The sequence below is a fragment of the Plecotus auritus genome, assembly GCF_963455305.1.
Source record: "Plecotus auritus genome assembly, chromosome: 2".
Taxonomy (NCBI): domain Eukaryota; kingdom Metazoa; phylum Chordata; class Mammalia; order Chiroptera; family Vespertilionidae; genus Plecotus; species Plecotus auritus.
The window spans coordinates 18,804,289-18,824,904 of record NC_137771.1 but is presented as its reverse complement, the minus strand read 5'-3'; the positions used below and the strand labels follow the sequence as shown (position 1 = coordinate 18,824,904).

The window sequence follows — 20,616 nt, the reverse complement described above, 5'->3', positions numbered from 1 at the left end:
AGCTCTCCCCCCTTCCCTCAGGCTCACAAGGAGCCAGGACAGAAGCTGGGACCTGAGGAAGAGTCTCCCCTTCCTGAGGCAGGGCCCTCCCCCCTCCTCCCCAGACAGTCTCACTGACGGTTGGGACTCAATGCCTCTCACCAACTGCCAGGCCTCCAGCACAAAGGCCTATCCACAGACAGGCCTGGCCAGCTGCTGGGGGTGGGGTTAGAGGGAGGTGGGGGCAATGTGGGAAACTTGGAGGAGGGGCTGGCAGGCAGAGACCTGCTCCCTTACTCTCTGCCATGGACTTAAGCGCCCCAACTCACAACTCCCAGATGGCACTCTCTACCTGGCCTTTTCACACACAGTATCATCCCCCAACAGAATTTTCTAGATTCCTGGAGGGAAACCTAGTTCTTTAATCTCTACTTTCAGTGGAATCATTGCGCCCCCATCTGGCACCTCCAGCTCAGAACTTGACCCACTGGACTTCATTCATTCTTTCATGACATATTCTAGTATATTTTACTCAGCACCAGTAGCCCAGGCCTTGTGCCTGGCACTAAGGATTCAGAGGTGAACTAAGTTCACAGAGCTCATGGTCTGAAAGGGAGAGTGGACCAATAAGCAGTAATCACAATAATTACAAATGGTATGGAAAAAATCCAATCAATCCCCACCTTCCCTTCCTAGAACAGGGATAACCAAGGAAGACTTCAGGGGCGATGTGATGTCTAAGCTGAGACCTGAAGAAGGAGCAGAAGTTCACCAAGTAAAGAGATGGAGTTAGAAAGTACAAAGGCCCAGAGAGGAGAGGGAGGGAAAGGGCATTTAGGGGATACTAATAAGTGGGTCAGATAGGGCGGAGCAACAAGGGGCACAAAATGATTTGAGGCTGGACAGGCAAGCAGGGCTAGAGCAGGCAATGAGGCCAAGGGAAAGGGACTTAACCCTGAAGGCAATGGCGAACCTTCAGATGGTTTCAAACCCAGGTTCCAAACATGCAGTTTTCATTTTAGGGAGATCCCTGGCACCACGGAGGGAGATCCCTGGCACCACGGAGGGAGGGATAGAGGGAAGAGACCGGAGGCTTTTTGCAGTTGAGAGGTGGCTGAGGATGGAGACGAGGCAACAAATGAGAGCGATCCTGACAGTGGGTAAGGTAGGATGCATCAGGATACAGGAAGAGGGCTTGGAGGAAGGAAGGGGGCCGAGGGGGGAGGGGCACGAGGTAACCCCTGCAAATCTAGCTTAGCTGGTGAAGGCATGGAAGGATTTCACGCCTGGAGCAAGCAGGGTGCCCACCCTGGATTTTCCCTGACACCTGAGCAGGGCAGGAGGCTGCCCATGAGCTCAGTAACCACCCCCCCTCCCCACCTCTGGCCACGCTAGGCTTCCTGCCGAATCCCCTCCCCCAGGCCCAGGGAGAAGGACCAGCTGCCCAGACAAGATTTTATTGCCCAACCTGAAACCACTGGGCAGCCTCTCCCTCATTCCTGCTGTCCACAACCCTAGCAACCAAAAGGACAAAATGAGCTAGCACGCAGAGGAATAAATTACTGCCAGATTTACATGGCTGAGAGACATCACACTCCCTGCCTTAGGAGGGGAGGAATCAGAAGGCATTCAGGGAGCCGGGTTGAGACTGTACATAGATTGGGGGCCAGGACTGATCTCACGCCTTCTACTAGGAGCTTCTGAATTAAGCTCTGACAGTAAGTAATACCTACAAGGGTGCCAGAAACTTAAGAAGTGAAGTGACCTGCCCAAGGTCACAAAAACGGCAAGTGGTGGAGGCAGAATTTGAACGATGCCCCCCCACCCCCCTACGCCACCGAGTTTCAATTCACAGCCCCTGGGACTCTCTAACAGTTCTCAAAACCACCTTTTGTTCCCTGGCATTCACAGATAGAGCCTTACTTTACAATCTATCAAGTACCATACACCATTATTACGATGCCCACGAGGCATATGAGGAAACTGAGGCCTGAAGAATGGAAGTAATTTGCTTAAAGTCTCACTCCCAAAACCTCAATTCTTGACAATCCTCCAGGATTGTCAGCAGGACAATGCCAGCAGGAATTGGGGCACCTGAGGCTTCTAGGAATCGAGGTATTGCACCCCTTGGGTTTAATCTCAGGGCAGGGGCGGGGGACAAAGTTGCTACGGCTGATGGGGGGGGGGGGGGGGAGGGTAGAGAGGAAGGTCTCCAAGACGAGGTCAAAGCTAACGCTGTGCCAGACCCCGGGCCTCAGGGCTAGTTCCCAGGTCTGAGCCCGCGGCAGGAGGGACCACGGGGGCCAGGAGGGACCGCGGGGGCGGAGAGCTGCGTTCGAAAGGCTTGAGAGGATGGCGGGGCCGTGAACTCGATCCCGGGGAAGCCTGTTCTCAGAGCCGGGGGCGGGAGTAGTCTCTCTGGGGACCAGGGCAGAGGCGGCTCAGCACGTGTTGATCCGGCACGGGCACCGTGCTAACCCCTGCTTGGGGGGGGGGGGGGGCGTCTCCCTGTCAATCGACGCCCGGGGGTGGGGGGGGAACCAGGCTGGAGCCGCCCAATCGGTGGGAGTGGGGGAGGCTGTGGCCCCGAGAGGAGGATCGCCTACCCGCGCCCCAGGGGAGGGGTCAGGAGCCACTCCGCTGGAGGGGGACACAGGCCTCAGGGAGGGATGTGGGGGTTTTGGGGGGGTTGGGGACACACACAAACACACAGTCGACACGCTGTCCACAGCACACACGGACCCACAGGCACAAGCTCCAGATATGCACGTTGATATCCCATCACACGTACACCTACACACACACACACACACACACACACACACCAAAAGATCCAGACTCCGAAACACACCCGGAGACAGCGCGATCGCTCAGCACAGAGACACATGGACACACTCGCACACGGCGGTCCTGGCCGGCGGGAGGCCGCACAAAGTTGCGGAGTCCACCGAGGGAGTGTCCCGGGAGACCCCGTCCGCGGCGCCTCTGGCGAGCAACCGGAGGGGGAGCCGTCTGGGGCCGAGAGCCAGGCCCTGCTCTCGCCGGGACGTCGCAGCCCCGCCCGGGCCCGGCCCCCCGAGAAGCGCCCGCCGGCTCAGCCCGCCCCACTGCCCTCGCGTCCACCTCCCGCGCCCAGTTCTCCCCGCCACCCGCCCGGCGTCCCGCAGCCCTGGCGCCGCCTCGGATCAGCCAGCGCCGCGCGGAACTTGCGAAACAACAAACGGCCCGACATGTCGGAGTCTGCGGCCGCGGGGCCCCTTTCCTCCCTCCGGAGCCTCCGGCCGGCGCAACCAGGGAGGGGCGGTGGAGACGCGCGGGACAACTTGTTCCAGGCCCGCGCGCCACACACGCACACACGCGAGGAACACACACATGCACACACACACACTCGCACATCCTGCCGCTGCCCCCTCGGGCGGCCTGGGCCCTGGGCACACACTCAGCCACGGCCAGGCGCGCACCCCACTCCCCACATTCTTGGACACGCAGCCAGCACACACGAACACACTCACACTCACACTCACATCCGCTCCAGACACGCTCTTACACACGCATTCCCGGCACACTTGGCATTCACTCGGACCCACGCAGCCCCGGGCGAAGCACACCACCAACCCCAGACACTCCCACACGTACACATCGCGCACACAGCGCACGGATACACACGTTCCGGACCCGTTCCCACGCCTTCACACACGTACATAGATCTCACATGCACACACACCACACACTCGTTCCCTGATCCACTCGCTGGCAGAATCCACAGAGCACTCCTGGTCACAAGCTTAACACAAACACACAACACATTCTCAGACACACAACAAATAGCACTCCCGGCCGCGGCACACAAAATGCAAACAAAATGCAACACATAGCAGATACAACTCCAGCCACACAACCAAACTCAGATGCACAACCTACTTGGCTGCGCAAACACTAAACACTGGCGGACACACACACCCTCGGCGCATACCCAATGCCTCAATGCACTCAACGTTCACCCCAAGGAACTCGTAGATACACAACACACACAGCACCTTTCCTTGCACACACATCTCATGGATACACAACAGTCGCAGGCACAGGATACCGTGAGCACAGGATCGCACATCCAACACTCAGACACACACAGGGAGCAGGCTCCTAACGCCCGGTCACCCAAAACTCACACTTTCTTCCGAGCTACGCCACGGCCCGCGGACTCGGCAGAGCTAGCTTGGTGCGACCGACGCGCACTTACCTGCCGGAGTCTCGGTCTCTGGCGCACAGAGCTGGAAAGTGAGCGCCAGGACCAGAGCCTGGGCGCGGGCCATGGTGCGCCGCCTTCTGCCCCGCGCCCGGCGCGGGGAGCGCCACCGGAGCCCGAGCCGAGCCCGAGCCGAGCTAGAGCCGGAGCGAAGCAGCACAGCGCGGAGCGGGACTGGCGCCGAGACCAGAGCAGGAGCCCAAGCAAGCGGGGCGCTGACGTCAGGCCCGGCCGCGGGTTCCGCGGTCTCGGGGCGCCCCCTGCTGGTAGCCTCGCGTGTTGCCGCCGGATCGGGTCTCCAACTGCCCCGGCGCGCCCCTCCCCCACTCCTGCACCCCGCGCCTGGAGGTCGGAGGCTGGGCCTAGGCACCACCCGCGCTGCACTGAGCTGGCACCGACATTCCCAAGTGAGCTCGCTCATTGCCCACGCCTACCTCTCACACAGCGCTCTCAGGGACAGAGACCCAAAGACACCCTGGGTCCCGTTTGATGTCTGTTGCTTTCAACCCCTCTCTCTAGGCCCCTCCAAATGCGCATTAGTACATACCTTCAAGGACGGAAGGCTCATCATCCTATTTGAGTGAGTGGTTGGGTCTTTGCAATGCTAACTTTTAGAGTTGGTCATAGTATTCATTATACTCTTAATGTCCACGGGCTCTGTAGTGATGTCCCCCTTTCACTTCTGATCTTAGTAATTTGCGTCCTCCTTTTCTTAGTTAGCCTGGCTAGAGGCTTGTTGAGTTATTCACCTTTTCCAAGAACCAGCTTTTAGTTTGGTTCGTTTTTCTCTATTGATTTCCTGCTTTCCCTTTCACTGATTTCTGCTCTAATTTTTATTATTTTTTTCCTACTTCCTGATTAAATTTAATTTGCTCTTTTTTTCTAGTTTCCTAAGGCAGAAGCTTAGAAGGTTGATTTTAGATCTGTCTTCTTTTCTCATATACACATTCAGTGCTATAAATTTCCCTCTAAACACTGCTTTCACTGAATCTCACAAATTTTGATACCTTGTGTTTTCATTTTCTTTTAGTTCCAAGTAGTGGGGTTTTGTTTTTCTAATCCTCACCTGAGCACACGCTTAGAGAGAGAAAGGGAGAGAGAGGGCAACATTGATTGTTCGACCGGGAATTGAACCAGCAACCTTTTAGTGCACAGGAGGACCCTCAACCAATTTAGCCACTCTGGCCAGGCCATTTCAAAATAGTTTACATTTCTCTTGAGATTTCTCCTTTGACCCATGTGCTGTTTGGAAGTGTATTACTTAATCTCCAAGTATTTGGGGATTTTACAGCTCTTTCTGTTATTGATGCTAGTTTAATTCCATTGTGGTCTGAGAGCAATCATTGTATGAGTTCTATTTTTCTGAATTTGCTGATGTGTGTTTTATGGCCCAGAATGTGGTCTACCTTGGTGAATATTCCACATGAGCTTGAGAAGAATGGGTGTTCTGCTGTTGTTGGGTGGAGCAGTCTGTAAATGTCCTCTGTATCCAGTTGACTGATTATGTGGCGTTCAACTATGTCCTTCCTGATTTTCTACCTGCTGAAAATGTTCATTTCTGACAGAGGGATGCTGAAGTCTTCAGCCATAATAATAGTGGATTCATCTATTTCTCCTTGCAATGCTGGCTTTTAGAAACTTCTTTTTCATTCTGCGAAGCCTACCTCCCTCACTAACTCTCATTGGTTCTAGCCTGCACTCTGGCTACACAGGTTAAGTATTATTTGGGTTTCTACACAGTATAGGCCCGTAGAAGCCCTTGTACAATGACCACAAACTAGTTGTCCATGACTTTGTAAGACCAGACACCTTCTATGTGCTTAACCCCCGTGGACTAATTTAATCTTCACCCCTATTATTCCAACTACACAGTTGAGAACATCGAGATACAGAGAGAGACGGGACTTTTCAAAGGTTATGCATTAGTATGCAACAGCACCAAATTTTGAATCAAGGTCATCTAGCCTGAATTGAATTGGGGCCGAGACTTGCCTTCCATCTGGAACAAATCAACAAATACTGGATACTGATTCATTTATTCAACAATTGCTATGAGTCAAAGTGGAGATATACAACAGACAAAAATCCCTGCCCTCAAGGAGCTTATATTCCAATGGAAAAAAAAAAACAATAAAAATAAACAGTCCAAACCAGCAAATTTCCTGGTATATGAGACTGATATACCAGAGAAATGGCAGCAAGTCTGACAGTGAGGGGGAAGCAGGTTATTGCGGTTTTAAACAGAGCACCTACTCTATGGCGTATTCATTATTTGTCTCCACCCCTAGAACATCAGCTCCCTGAGGGCAAGGACTCTGCCACGTATCCCAGTGCCTGGTATCTGATATGTAGTTAGTGCTCAATAAATATTAAATTCAATAATTAATATAGACATTGTCCTTGCCCTCGCAAAGCTTACATTTTAGAGGGAGAGACCAATAGCAAACATGGAAATAAATATATACTTACAATCTGAGATATGTACTCTAAAGGAAATGAATGGAGTGTTATGATACATAATTGGATGGGGTGAAGGGATCTACTTAAGATAATTGGAGGGATTCCCTGAGCAAGTGATGTAGTGACATTTGATCTGACACCTGAAGTATGAGAAGGAGCTAGCCTCACACAGTCACTGGGGAGGAACACGGCTGACGGAGAAAGCAGCCTGTGCAAAGGCAGAAGCTGGTGGGTTTGGGCAGCAGAGAGGCCAAGGGGGCTGAAATGAGTGGGGAGGAAAGGGGGCCAGGTGCAGCTGTAGAGGCTGGCAGGGCCTGCAGGTCATGCAAGAAACTATGGGGCTTTGGGCTAAACTCTGAGAGCAGTGAGAAGCCATTGAAGCATTAAGCAGAAGAGTAAACGTTTTTATGTCTCTTTAAAAATAATAATAGCCCTAGCCAGTTTGCTCAGTGGATAGAGCAGACTGAAGGGTCCCAGGTTCAATTCCAGTCAAGGGCACATACCCAGGTTGTGGGCTCCATCCCCAGTAGGGGCGTGCAGGAGGCAGCTGATCAATGATTCTCATCAATGATGTTTCTATATCTCCCTCTCCCTTCCTCTCTGAAATCAATAATAATATCTTAAAATAATAATAATAGTAAGTCCCCTAATCAGCCAAATGGAAAGCAGACTGAGGAAGCAGAGACCCCTGGGCCTGGGCAGATGGGTCTAACTAGTGGGCAGTGACATTGAACAGAGCCTAGGTGTATCCAGGCCTTCCTGTGCACTGCCTCTGCTCCCTGCTGGCTCCACACTGATGTTGACACAATTGAGGTTGCCGTGGCCTGGAGGAGGCAGGGCTGAGGACTCCTGGGCTCTTGGTCTCTTCCCTTATGAGCCAGGAGGTGGCCAAAAAGACAACAGGCAAGGACCAGAGACAGAGAGTTAACCAGATAGAGAGTCACAGGGAGTGAGATAGAAGCAAGAAAAGGGAGATGGGGAAGAAATGGAGAGAGAGAGAGAGAAGAGACAGAAAGTACTACCCAGAAAATGAAACTCAAGGAAAGAAATCTGATGAACAGCAGTAACAACCAAAGATGCTGTTGTTTGCAGAGGATTCTTACAAGCCTCCAACAGGGGGATACCATTGATTCCACTTTTTTAGAGGTGGAAACCAAGGCTCAGAGAGCATAAGGTACTCGCCAAAGGTCACATGGCTAGTCCATAGTGGGCCCAGGATTCAAACCGAGACCTGACTGATGCCACACCCCTCCACGCTTGGTGCAGGGGGAAGCCTACAGGGCAGAAACTGTGATGGAAGGAGAAAGAACATGAGCAACAGGTGGACAACGGAAAAGAGTACATTCTGCTTCACTTGAAAAGGACCACAAACTTCTATAATCCTGGGGAGAAGAGGGAAGAACCAGGAAAGTCCTGCCCTGGAGTGACCCAAATCTAAGGAAAAGGAGACAGCGCTACAGGCAGGGCCAGGCCATGAGGAAATTCAATTACTTTCACTCATGGAATATGCATGACACTTGCCCCGCGCCAGGCCCCATATTGGGTGTTGGCATCAAGGAGATACACAAAACAGAGTCCCACGCTTGCCTGGAGGGGAACATGGGCACATACATAAATAAGAGACTAAAGGCTGTAACACCTGTCCAGAGAAAACACAAAGGCAGCAGGAGTTGACTCAACCTATGGTTTTGGAAAATAACATCAGCCCCAACCGGTTTGGCTCAGTGAATAGAGCGTCAGCCTGCGGACTCAAGGGTCCCAGGTTCGATTCCGGTCAAGGGCATGTACCTTGGTTGCCGGCACATCCCCAGTGGGGCGTGTGCAGGAGGCAGCTGGTTGATCTTTCTCTCTCATCAATGTTTCTAACTCTCTCTCTCCCTTCCTCTCTGTAAAAAAAAAAAAAGTCAATAAAATATATATTAAAAAAATAATAACATCAAAGAAATTATATGTGAACCTGGGGTTTCCCAGGCAGGGAAGGCAGGGAAGAGCATATCAAGCAGGAGGAGCAGCCTGAATAAAGGCACGAGACATGGAAGTTCTGGGAAAGGTGGGTGTCAGGTACGGTTGGATCATGGGCTGTGCATGGTCCAATAGCAGGAGATAAGACAGTCTGGGAGACAGAGTGCAAAGGTCTTGAATGGGAGGCCAGAACAACTGGACTTGAACTCCTAGAGCAATGGTTTTCAAACTTGCCCCTTGAGGAACCCAGGTGTTCCTCAAGCCGGGGGGGGGGGGGGGAAGAGGGTTACCACTGAATTAAAACCAGTCATATTTTTCTAATTTGCAAGAAGGTAGATTAATTCCAATGAATATAATTTTTTCTTTGTTTTAAGGTGTTTTCCCACATACATTTTTCTGAAGACTTTAGTATGTGTCAGTAGTGTGAGAGAATGATAGCATTAGCATAGAATCATGCCCTGGCTGGTTTGGCTCAGTGGATCGAGCATCAGCCTGTGGACTGAAGGGTCCCAGGTTTGATTCCGGCCAAAGGCACATGCCTGGGTTGTGGGCTCCATCCCCAGTGTGGGGTGTGCAGGAGGCAGCCAATCAATGATTCTCTCTCATCGCTCCCTCTCCCTTCCTCTCTCAAATCAATAAAAATATATATTTAAAGTTTAATATATCAATAGTTCATTGTGTTTTACAAAGAACTGTAGCTTCTGGTTCCCTCTAAAGGAATTGGGGAGGCAGAAAGAAGAGAGGGGATCTCCGTTAGAAAGAAGGCTGCTGACACAGTTCAAACAAGAGCTGATGGCCTGAACCAAAAGTGATGACTATCAGGATGGATGGGGCCTGAGTCCAGCCCCAAGGAGAGAGGCCTGCTGGGTGATTTTCCAGGCTTCCTGGCTGGGCTGTCCATAATTCAGAGGAACTCATTTGGTAGAGAAGATAATGTCAACAGCTCAAAGTCACCTACGGAGTCTTACCACAGACATCGACCTGTGTCACTGTGAAAACAGAAGATAAAGACTGGGTATTGTGTGTATGTGTGTGTGTGTGTGTGAGAGAGAGAGAGAGAGAGAGAGAGAGAGAGAGAGAGAGAGAGAGAGAGAAAGAGAGAGGGAGAATATGTGCTGTGTGGGACCAAGTGTTTCCCCCATGATGGGACACCAACTTTCTCTATAATAAAAGCAAGTACAAACATTTTGTGAGCACGACCTATGAGCCAGACCCCAGTCTGTGTGTTTTACATGTGACATTTCTCATTAATCTTCACAATAACCCCCCAATAACATTCATCAATTGCTTTCATGTGCCAAGCATTCTTGCACTAAGTGCTTCAAGTGAAGTGAATAACATCTCACTTGATCCTCACAACAGCCTTGAAACAGACACTATTATTTCCTTCATTTTAAGGATAAGGAAATGGAGACACAGAGAGGCCAAATGACTTGTCCAAAATCACTTTGAAGTGGTTTTAGAAAGTGGCCGAGCCAGGACTCAAGTCCAGATTTGCCAGAATCCAGCACTTGCACCCTTCATCATAGCACTTAGCTTTCTTCTCTTCTTCAGAGGAAAGACTCTGAGTTAAAAAGCTTTGGGTCAATAAAACCCAGAGAAATGAACTCTTCCTTATCCTTCACAGACCTGCCTCGGTGTTTCTCAAAGCCTGTTTCCTGGGCCACCTGCATCCGAATATTCTTAAGAGCTTGTAAGAAATGTACATTCCTGGACCCCTCCCCAAGATTCTAATTCAGTAGGTCTAAGATGAAACCTCAGGTGGTTTTTATGCATATTGAAGATTTTGAGTCACAGGACTGGCTTCATCAGCACCTTCTCCAAGATACCCCACCCTGCCCCCATCCCAGACATGTCTCCTTGACTCCCACCTGTGCCTTCTCTCATATTCTTAACATTCAACTGGGGTTTAGGTATGCTCATGTCTCCACTCCACCAAAAATGTGAAAAATATGATCTAGTGTCTTTATTGGGCTACATCTTTTCACAAAGAACTTCGATTGTCCCGCTTAATTCCTTTCTACACTGAGCATTTTTAGAGGGGGCCCTCCTCCATGTGATCCCTCCCTTATACCTGAACACACTTATCGTTTTACAAGGTACTCTCCTGTCCATATAACATTATTCTATTGTTTCATCCAATCCTCACAACAATCTTTTTTAAAATACTTTTATTGATTTTTAGAGAGAGAGTGAGAGGGAGAGAGAGAGAAACATCTATGTGAGAGCGAAACATTGATCAGCTGCCTCCTACATTGCCAGGATCAAGCCCTGCAACCCAGACATGTGCCCTGATAGGGAATCGAACCAGAAACCTTTTGGTGCACAGGAGGATGCCTAACCAACTGAGCCACAATGGCCAGGGCCCTCACAACAATCTTAAAGGAGGAATATTCTCCCCCTTGTACCTATGAGGAAAGACTCGGAGTTTCAGTCACTTGCCCAAGATAGGAAGAGGCAGGGCTGGGATTTGAACCTAAATCTTCTAACTCCAGACCCACAGCAGCTTACATGTACTCTACTTAGTGAAGGGAAGTAAGCTTTGCCTTCCTATGCTATTAGAAGATAGTGGGAATGAAATGAGATAATGCCTTAAATGACCTGGCACAGTGAGCACTCAATAATAAATGGTGGGGCCCAGCCCACATAGCTCAGTGATAGAGCATGGACCTATGAATCAGGCGGTCACGGTTCCATTCCCTGTCAGGGCATATTCCCCGGGGTTACGGGATGGCTCCCCAGTGTGGGGCATGAAAGAGACAGTCAATCAATGATTCTCTCTCATCATTGATGTTTCTAGCTCTCCCTCTTCTTTCCTCTCTGAAATCAATAAAAATGTTTTTAAATGAATGATTAAGTGAATAAATAAATAAATGGTGGGGAGAAGGAGAAACTGAGGACAGGGGAGGGGAAATGTCTTCCCCCAAATCAAACAACAAATTGCAGACTGCAGACATAGCTTTAGGCCAGTCTCGGTCGCTCCTTGGGAGATCAACTTTGGCAGGCTCAAAATCCCCGCGACTCCCGCAGGTCCCCCCACCGCGCGTCCCTGGCCCCCCTCGCAATCTCTCCAGGAGCCATCGCGCGGGCAGCGGAAGAAGGAGATGGCCCTTTAAAAGGAGCGAGGGGCGTGGTTACGAGGCGGGGCGGGGGCGGGGCAGGCGCGCGGTCGCGGGAAGTTGACGTCCCCGGGGCGTCCGGCTCTGAGATCCTTGGGGTGAGCATGTGGGTCTGCGCGCTGTGGGAGGCGCGGACCCCGGCCCTGCTGCGGCGGAGGCTGCTCCCTGCCTCCGGCTGCCGCCCGCCTGCTGCCGCCTCCTACTCCGCGTCTGCCGAGGGCTCCCGGGTCCGGGCTCTGATCTATGGCCACCACGGGCACCCGACCAAGGTCGTCGAGTAAGAGACAGCGCCGAAACGGGGATTCTTGTAGGGTTTTCAGATGGGCTGTGGAGAAGGGAGACTGGGAAGGGAGAGACTGGGTCCAAGGAAGAAGGTAGAGAATAATAGGACCGAAACTGAAGCCCAGGGTACGTTTGGTAGCTCAGAAAGTCCGTGTTTCAAAGAAGTTGAAGATCCGAGAGGCACAAGTTTAACTGTAATAGTGGCTGACGTTTATTGATGGAGGATTATATATGTCGGGCAATCCCTGTGTAAATCGGCACAACCACCTCTGGGGTAGGTACTTGATTTAACCCCATTTTCAGATGAGAAAACTGAGGCATTAGAGAGGTAAAATCACTTGCTCAAAGTCACACATCCATAAAGTGGCAGAGTTGACATTTGAATCCAGTCTGACTGACGGATCCGCCCAAGTTCTTACCTTCTGTTATTTTTTGGAGAGGGTGTTCAGAATACTTTCACATCCATTTGCATCTTCACTTCTCACTAAAGTAGGTCAGAGATCATTGTTTACATTTTACAAAGGACAAGGGACTTGTCCAAAGTGCTCTACTAATACAGATTGGAACAGGGGCAGGAATCCATGGCTTCTGACACCTGGTCCCGTGTGATTTCCTGTCCACTGTGCTGTGTGCCTTTAGTTAAAAGTGCTCCTATTTTGGAGCCAATACAAGGCCTGTTTGACCTTAGACAAGTCACTCAGCCCCTCTGAGCTCTCATTGCTTTTATAATTATGTCCTCCTAAAATTCTATTAGATCTTAATAAATGATTTTTGCATGTGACTTATAAAAACAGTATATGCATTTTCAACCATTATAAGTCTGCCCATAAGTAACTAGAGGTATACCTCGTTTTATGATACTTCACTTTATTGCTCGTTGTGTTTTGCGAATTAGGCAAGACCCCATTACCAGCAATAAGATTATGACTCACTTTATTGCTATACTAGTTTTGTTACATGATCTGGAACGGAACCTAAAATATCTTCTGTTTGGCTATCCAAAAGGGCTAGTGGGGTCACTGTAGTGGGGCTACAGTGAAAGCACTGACCTGGAAATCAGAAAACCTGGGGTCAAATTCTTGCCCTCCCTGTCCTAGCTGTATGTTTGGCAAGTTACTGAGGTTCTCTGAGCCTTAGTTTCATCATCTTTAAAAATGAAGACAATACAATCATAGCTCATAGCGCCAGTCAGCTGAGGTCAATCTAATACTTTCCACCAAAAAGTACCTACATACTCTGCTGCAGTCCCTTGTTTACAACGGTTTGATTCCCAGCAAATGGTTTGCTTGTTTTCCAGAGGATAGGCAAACAGAATTATTTTCATGATTAAAATACAGACTAGAGTGCTCACTTCAGCAGCACATGTACTACAACTGGAATAGTACAGAGAAGATTAGCATGGTCTCTGCACCAGGATGGCGCACAAATTCATGAAGCATCCCATATTTTTACTTTAAAAAAAAAGACGAGAGATGTTTTGACAGCCCGAGGGGATAAGCCTCAGATAATTTCAAGGTCTCAGCCTAGCCACATCCACCATTCGAATATTGAGACCAAAAGAATTTTGAGAAGACTCATCAGTCAGTAAACCCCAAACTGTATGTTGCTCATGAGTAATAAGTCACCATTAAACCCCAGATTGTATGTTGATCATAAGTAATATATTTTTTTGAGGACTGTGCTGTAATGAGCTGGTAAAGCTCTGGTGAACACCCCTTTTCCAGGATTGCACCCCAAACAGGAACGATGTAGTTCCTCTCTCACAGGCTTGTGATGTATGTGTCTGGTACAGGGCCTGTCACAAAACAGGTGCTCCAAACATGTTCTTAAATCTGTATCCGATTTCAGTAAGAAGTGCACCTTTTATTGAGTTCTGTGGCGATGAAGAAGGCATCTCCAATGTTCAGGGACCCTGCAGAAAGGCCCGGGAAGGTTAGGCAGTTGAGTACAGTTGTCTCCTGATTGATCACCTCCTCCCGAAGAGCCAGGGAAGCTGGAACAGACTTGTTGCTGATGCCACTTAGGGAAAAAGGATAACTGTCTTGTCTCCTTGTATGGAACCCTAGTAATTTCCCAGAAGTTCAAAACATGATACTTCCGTAAAGCATTGCATTCAACTTTGGCTTCACATCTCAGTCACCTATGACTCTTTTAGAAACTACCTATCCCCACGCATTACCCCTGAAGTACTTAGTAAGTCTAGGGAGGCCCTGAAATCTGTGTTTTCAGAGCTCTCCACGTGACTGATGTGCAGGCCTGGGTTGAGAACCTTTGTCCTGTGGATGTGGACTGGCAGGCAGGCAGGCAGGCGGTTCTCACTCTGCCTGAGAATGGCAGCTTTCCTTTCTGACCCAGATTCAGGCAATTTGACTTGTTCCTGTATGGACTGAAGCCAGAGGCTGGGATTCTCTTCTTTGTAGTCATGTCTTAGGAGGTTTAAGGTAACGGCGGTGTCACAGAAAGAATCAGGTGTCCTTTAAATATCCTAGTAACTGGGTATGTGGGTCAGGTTACACCAGATAGGGTCATGGAAGTACTCAGAGTCCAAGCAGACTATTTCCCAAACTAGCGTGGTTAGTGATGTTTGCTCTGTGGGCCAGAGCTCTGGGAGCAGCAGGGAGGAAATGAGGAACAGTCTGCTCAGGTCTGAGGTGTGGTGGAACTTCTCAAAATGAGGCCTCCAGGGAGCTCCTGTTCTCATTTCAACATTCTGAATGTCCTTCTCTTCCATTCTGGTGGCCCCCAAACTAAGCTCTTCCCTCCTCTACTAAGTCTTTCCCTGATCTTTTATAGTTTCTTTCTTTTCCCCCCAAAAATAGACTCCCCTATATACTTGGGCCTTTTTCATTTAAAGAATTGAACAGCTGATCTAAATGAAGTAAGAATGTGCAAGAGAGCCCATCGGGTGGCTCAGTTGGTTGGAGTGCCGTCCCATACACCAAAAAGGTTGCAGGTACGATTCCAGGTCAGGGTACATACCTCGGTTTCGGGTTTGATCCCAGGTTGGGGTACACATAGGAGGCAGCCAATTAATGTTTCTGTCTGCCCTCTCTCCCTTCCTCCCTCCCTCCCTCTCTCTAATACCAATTAAAAAAATATATCCTCAGGTGAGGATTTTTGAAAAGGTGCAGGAGAAAATTACAACATGGGAGAGTGGCAAACGTTCTAGACATTTCGGAGGTCCCCAGGCTATTACCCCTCGTGAAGACTTCCGGATTCTCTATCACAGCGATTTTCAACTGGTATGCTGCAAAAAGTTTTAAAACATGCAATACCTGACTAGTCAGGGGCACTGACCTCTTTTCCCTTAGATTGTCAAATTAAAAAGAAAAAATGACAATCGCCAGCACAATAGCTGTCTGGTGTGAATAAATCAAAATTATACCTATTTTTGTGTCAGATCGGCAAAAAATAATTTTTTGTGCGCTGCAGAATTTTAGTAATTAGTTTACGTGTGCCGTGAGATGATAAAGGTTGACAATTGCTGCTCTATCAGATAGTTCCCACATACTCCAATGTCCGTTCCTTTTGTTCCTGAAAGTCCCCTTTCAGAATTTTGCATTCTCTGGGTCTAACGGTAAAAGCTGCTCTCATTCATTCTATACCTACTATGTGGCAGGCATTGGGCTAAGCTCTCCAGATATATTATGGAATTTTAAACTCAGTTGGGGTTTGGTCATTGTTATCCCCATTTTACAGACAAGATAACTGAGGCTCAAGAAACTGGAAAGACACTTGTCTAAGATCAGACATCTAGGATGTGGCTTTATTAATAGTCCTCGATATAGACATAGACCTGAAGAAACAATGACAATCATCCCAAGTGTTTTTTTTTTTTAGAATGAGATGGCAGATAACATTGGGAATAAGATAGGTCAGAAGAGAAGATGGGATTATAGGTCATTCAGGCGACCCCAAGTCTCTACTCTTCATAAGAAGGGCAGCCCCACCCTAGGGAAGACAGTAAGAATGTCCTCTGTCTCCTCCATTTTCCAGATCCTGGTCATCACAGCTTTCTCACCTGCCTGCTGCTTGCTTACAATGAGGCCAAGCTGTGAAACCCTTGGACACATACCCACTCTGTTAACCAGATGGAATTTGGGGGAGCAGGTGGTGGGCAGCCAGGCTGTGTAGGTAGTGAGTTCTCACTGTAGGGCACTGTTTGCTCTCAGGGGATCTCTCCTTTTTGCAGTTGATGTTAGTGTTGAAAACCCAAACTCTATGCTGGTGACTTGGTTTTTTAAAACAGAATTATAGTACTTTGAAAAATATTTAGCATTTTGGTTTGGCACTCTGTTGAAAACTGGGATTTTGTTTGTTTTGTCTTGTCTCCTGGAGCTCTTTATCGTGGTCATGAATGAAGGAGAGGGGAACAGAACTCATTAAGTTATTTATTCCTTAAAAAAATAACTTAAGTAAGTGCTGGGCACTGAGAATGCCCAGACAAATAATCTATGGTCTTTGTCCTCAGGGAACTCACATTCTAGTCCAGGAGGAAAAGTGTAGAAATGTTCCAAGCAGAAGATCCTGCATGTGGTGTGTCTGATCAACAGATATTTAGGAAGTGCCTACATGTAATCCTTTGAGGGAGGTGCCTGCTGAAACAGGCTCTGAGGGCACTAGCCTGAGCTCACGGGATTCTAACTCAAGCAGATTCCACTCGAACATTACCTTCGCTCTGGACTTCACACTAGGCTGTGGGGTTTAGGGCCAAGCCCTTTTAGCCCCAGTTCCTCATTCTTGCCTCTGAGGGTGAAACTTGGCAGGCACACCCCTGAGGAGCTGCACGAAGGAGGGGTTTCACCCGTGCCCAGTGTCTGGGAGAAGAGCTGCCACCCAGTACACTCCAAGTTACTATGATTGCCTGGTCCTCTCCCAGCAGCTCCTGCCACTCTCTGATACAGTTCCAGGCCTTTCCCACCCTGGATGGGGTGGGGGGGCGGGGTTCGTTTTAGAGAAGGAAAAGCAAAGCTGACACCAGGTTAGTCTGTGGTTCGGGATGTCACTGGGGCCTGGCCAGGGTTCTAGTCCCAACTGTGCCACTCATTACAGTGAGGAAATCACTCCAGTCTCCTTTTTATTCTCAGTTACTCTTTGATAAAGGGATCAACCCAGGTCAGCAATGGTAAATACAAGCATTCATGCTGTCCCCACACTCCTATATTCTATGCTGATAAACCTTCACAGCTTCCACTTCTGTGTACCTCAAAACCTGCACACCTCTTTACCCCATCCTCCCCAAACGACACTTTCTCCTGCCTGCCAAGACGAGATGAGACCTCAGCATTCTTTTCAGCACAGTTCTGCAGCCATGGGGGTTGTTATAAGGCATGAATCCTCTTTGATCCAACAGTTGTCCAGCTCCAACACTTCTATGAAACTGAAGCAAGCATGGGACTACCCGCTTGCCAGTGGTTGCTCTAGCAACCTCCAGGGAGCAGTGCTGTGGCCAGAAATCCGGGGTCTTGGGCACAAGATTTCATCAAGGGCTCCCTTTGCCCTTGGTTCCGTACATAATCAGCAGCCCCCCAGGGGGGGCCTGCATGATACCTGTCAGAGACCAGAAAGGAGCTGCCAGTAGCGACTCGGCCTCCTGCTGTGGTTCAGTCTTGCTCTCTGGAGCCACAAGGAGAGTTAGGCCTCAGCAAACTAAGCAACAGAGACTCTGCAGCTCCCTTCAAGCAAGTGTCCTGATGTCAGCAGATGTAGAATATTGCAGAGCTTGCAAGCTTTGTGATCATTTTAATTAAGGGAGAGTAGGGATTGAGAAAGAAGGGAGAAATTTTCTTTGCCAACCCTGGGTAGAAACTTCCAGAAGTTGCCCTCAGTCTCTGATTCCCTTCCGTTCAAAATGATTGTGCAGAAAGTCCTGGATGGTAGGAGGGCAGTATTACTTTGAGTCAGGGAAGCCAGCAGAGACGCAGAGAGGCACACCAGGAAACACGGAACAAGGATCTCTGCTCAGGGACAGCAGCTCCATGAGGGCTGAGGACCTTTAGAACCCCCCCAATCCAGGCCACCAGCATCCCCTGCTGGGGGTGAGCTGTTAAAAGCTGTGAGCTGAAAAACTTCATCCCTCCACGATTTCCCAGTTGTGCTCTGCTTATTAATTACTAATCAGATCTCAGAACAATGTACTCGGCACTCCAGGCATTTCACCAAGTCACAGAGGAAGGCTTGTTTTGTGATGGTGGAGGCTGCAGACAGACTGGGGAGAGCCACAGGAGGTGTCGGTTACCTACACCCAGCGTGTCCTTGTGATGGGACACACATTCTTGGCTGTGTGTAATGAACAGATGAGAAAGTCTCAGTGTTCAATGGCTGTCTCCCTGCCTGTTCTTTCTGCTCAAAATCATATTGACCAGTTTAAGGTGACTGCGTGGAAGATGCAAGATAGTACAAACGGTTGCTAATTAAATGCAGAAGGTGGGAAAGATATCCTAGCGGCGCTGGCTAGTGCTCGCCTTACACAGCAAATATAACTGAGGCAGTCCCCAGAGCGCTGGCCTCTTTTTCCCCCTCTCAAAAGCCTCTTTCTTCTGCCTGCTTTTGTCTCCCTTGTAGTTCAGATGGCATCACAGGTGTACAGCCTCAGCCTCAAAGGAGCCATTGTGACTTATCTGGTCTGGGATCTGCTGAGTGGAGACAGGGACATCCCGCTGAGTTGCATGGCGCCATTACGCTCACAGGGGAAGACCCTGACCGTCCAGGGGAAGTGACTTGAGATGTAGCCAGGCTGTGTTTGGGTGCCTCGTTTGATCTCCGCAACAGCCACCAGTTCCTTTGGGGAGTTAAAAAAAAAGGTGTGTGGGGGGGAATTACTATCATATCAGCAGTCCAACTCCTGGAATTCAGACTCGCCCCATTTTCCTTCCTGTCTCTGCAGAATGGTATCCTTGACGACCTGTTAGAACTCTGCAGGAACAGCGGTGTCTGGTATTGATGGCATTCCGTGGGGCAGGCTGGGGCTGGTCTCCCCGGGGAGAGGCAGCTGGACCAACACACCTTCCCCCAGGCGGGCAGCATGTGTCGGGCCTGCCTGCCCCCCTCACCCACCTGTGTTTGCAGTTTCAACTTTCCATCTCCTAGGTCAGTGGTCGCAAATTGCGGCTCACGAGCCACATGCGACTCGAGAGCCGCGGTTTGCCGCTCTGTTGACTAATGAGTTTGCCGACCACTTACCTAGACTCTCCAATCCAATAATTACAGGCTGTTGTTGTTCCTTGTGATTAAGCCCCTATCCCAGTGGTCGGCAAACTCATTAGTCAACAGAGCGGCAAATGGTGGCTCGCGAGCTGCAGTTTGCGGACCACTGTCCTAGGTCTTCATCCCATCACACTCTCCTTCCCCCCACTTCTGTGAACTTCACCTGGCAGAGCAGCTAGGTTGCCCAGAAGACAAAGAAGAGAACAGGGAGCAAGGGGTGGCCCAGTACAGCACTTCTCAAGCTGCTGTCTGGAGGCAGGCAGTTATTTGCTGTGCTGTGAAAATAGTGTCCCCAGCTCCGTTAACGGGGAGCTCTGATTGATCAAAGCCACATGGGTTTCTTTACTGGAGGACTTCTCAGAGCCTGTATGACTCTAATGTGCAGTCTGAAAGGGCTTTAGGAGGCAGCATTTCCCAAATGTATCGGACCCCAGGGAATACCTAATAATATCCCTCTGGACAAGAATTCCACAAACACAGCAGAGGAATGCCGGCTTACTGTTCAACAGGCTGAGCTTTGGAATCAAGCTTCAGATCAAGTCTAACCATTTAACCTTGGGCTTCTCTGTTTCCTATATGTAAATTAGGTTGATAACATCCTCCAGATAGGTGTTTTGAGGACAAGACAGCATTGGGTACATAAAATGTTAAGCACAATGCCTGGAGCCCAGTAAACTGTCAACATTAGTTGTCATTTAATTATCCAGCCATCGCCCAAAATATGTTTACTTACTACCCTAGACGCTACCTACAAACACAGCTGACTCCGCTCTGTGTCTAGCCCAGGTGCCCTCTGCTCTGTACCAGCCTGCTTCAAGCTTTCTCCCCACTCCAAACCACTCTTCCTTCCTCCCTCTGTCACCATCCAGTTACCCAAGCCAAAAGCCCAAGAGCTCTCAGACTTCCCACAACTCCCATGTGGAGTTGGACACCAAGTGACATCAATGCCACTTCTTATTAAAGAGATTCTAGGTGGTCCAGTCCTGCCCATTCCAGGGGCTCCAATCCAGACTGCACCTGTAGCCTGGCCTCTTGTCAGGTCAGATTCTTTGCCATTCTCTCTGGATTGCCATTCCTCTCTCGATCCACCCAGTAAACTCCTGTTTATCCTTCAAGCTGCAACTAGGGTATCACTTCTTCCAAAGCCCCTTTGCTCACCTGTGTTTTCTTCCCCCAGACGGTTAAACTCTCAGTGAGCTCTAGCACAAGCCTGCCTCTGAGGTAGCACTTCTCCCGGGTGTGAGCCCCTACACCAGCAAGCTCTGGGGGCAGATGTTACTTTTTCATATTTAAACCCCTTGGTACCACATCTGACACTTAGTAGGACTGTCAGTATATATCTGTTGAATTAAATTTACTTGA

At 49.5% G+C, this 20,616-nt stretch overlaps 2 protein-coding genes across 9 annotated transcripts in view; one reads left to right on the top strand and one right to left on the bottom strand.

The window, feature by feature from the left end:
* The window catches only part of PTPRU (protein tyrosine phosphatase receptor type U), an 83,407-nt gene extending 79,006 nt beyond the window's left edge, over window positions 1-4,401 (bottom strand). For all 6 annotated transcript variants that reach the window (XM_080654176.1, XM_080654177.1, XM_080654178.1 and 3 more), the window contains exon 1: window positions 4,220-4,401. In XM_080654176.1, the coding sequence (XP_080510302.1) occupies window positions 4,220-4,292 (73 nt within the window). In that variant the 5' untranslated portion in view covers window positions 4,293-4,401. The remainder of the gene's footprint in view (window positions 1-4,219) is intronic.
* A 7,408-nt stretch (window positions 4,402-11,809) lies between these two features.
* Window positions 11,810-20,616, top strand: part of MECR (mitochondrial trans-2-enoyl-CoA reductase) — a 32,242-nt gene continuing 23,435 nt past the window's right edge. The window contains exon 1 of one of the 3 annotated variants that reach the window (XM_080658102.1): window positions 11,810-12,043. In XM_080658102.1, the coding sequence (XP_080514228.1) occupies window positions 11,871-12,043 (173 nt within the window). In that variant the 5' untranslated portion in view covers window positions 11,810-11,870. The remainder of the gene's footprint in view (window positions 12,044-20,616) is intronic. The other 2 variants (XM_080658101.1, XM_080658103.1) reach the window with 2 other exon arrangements.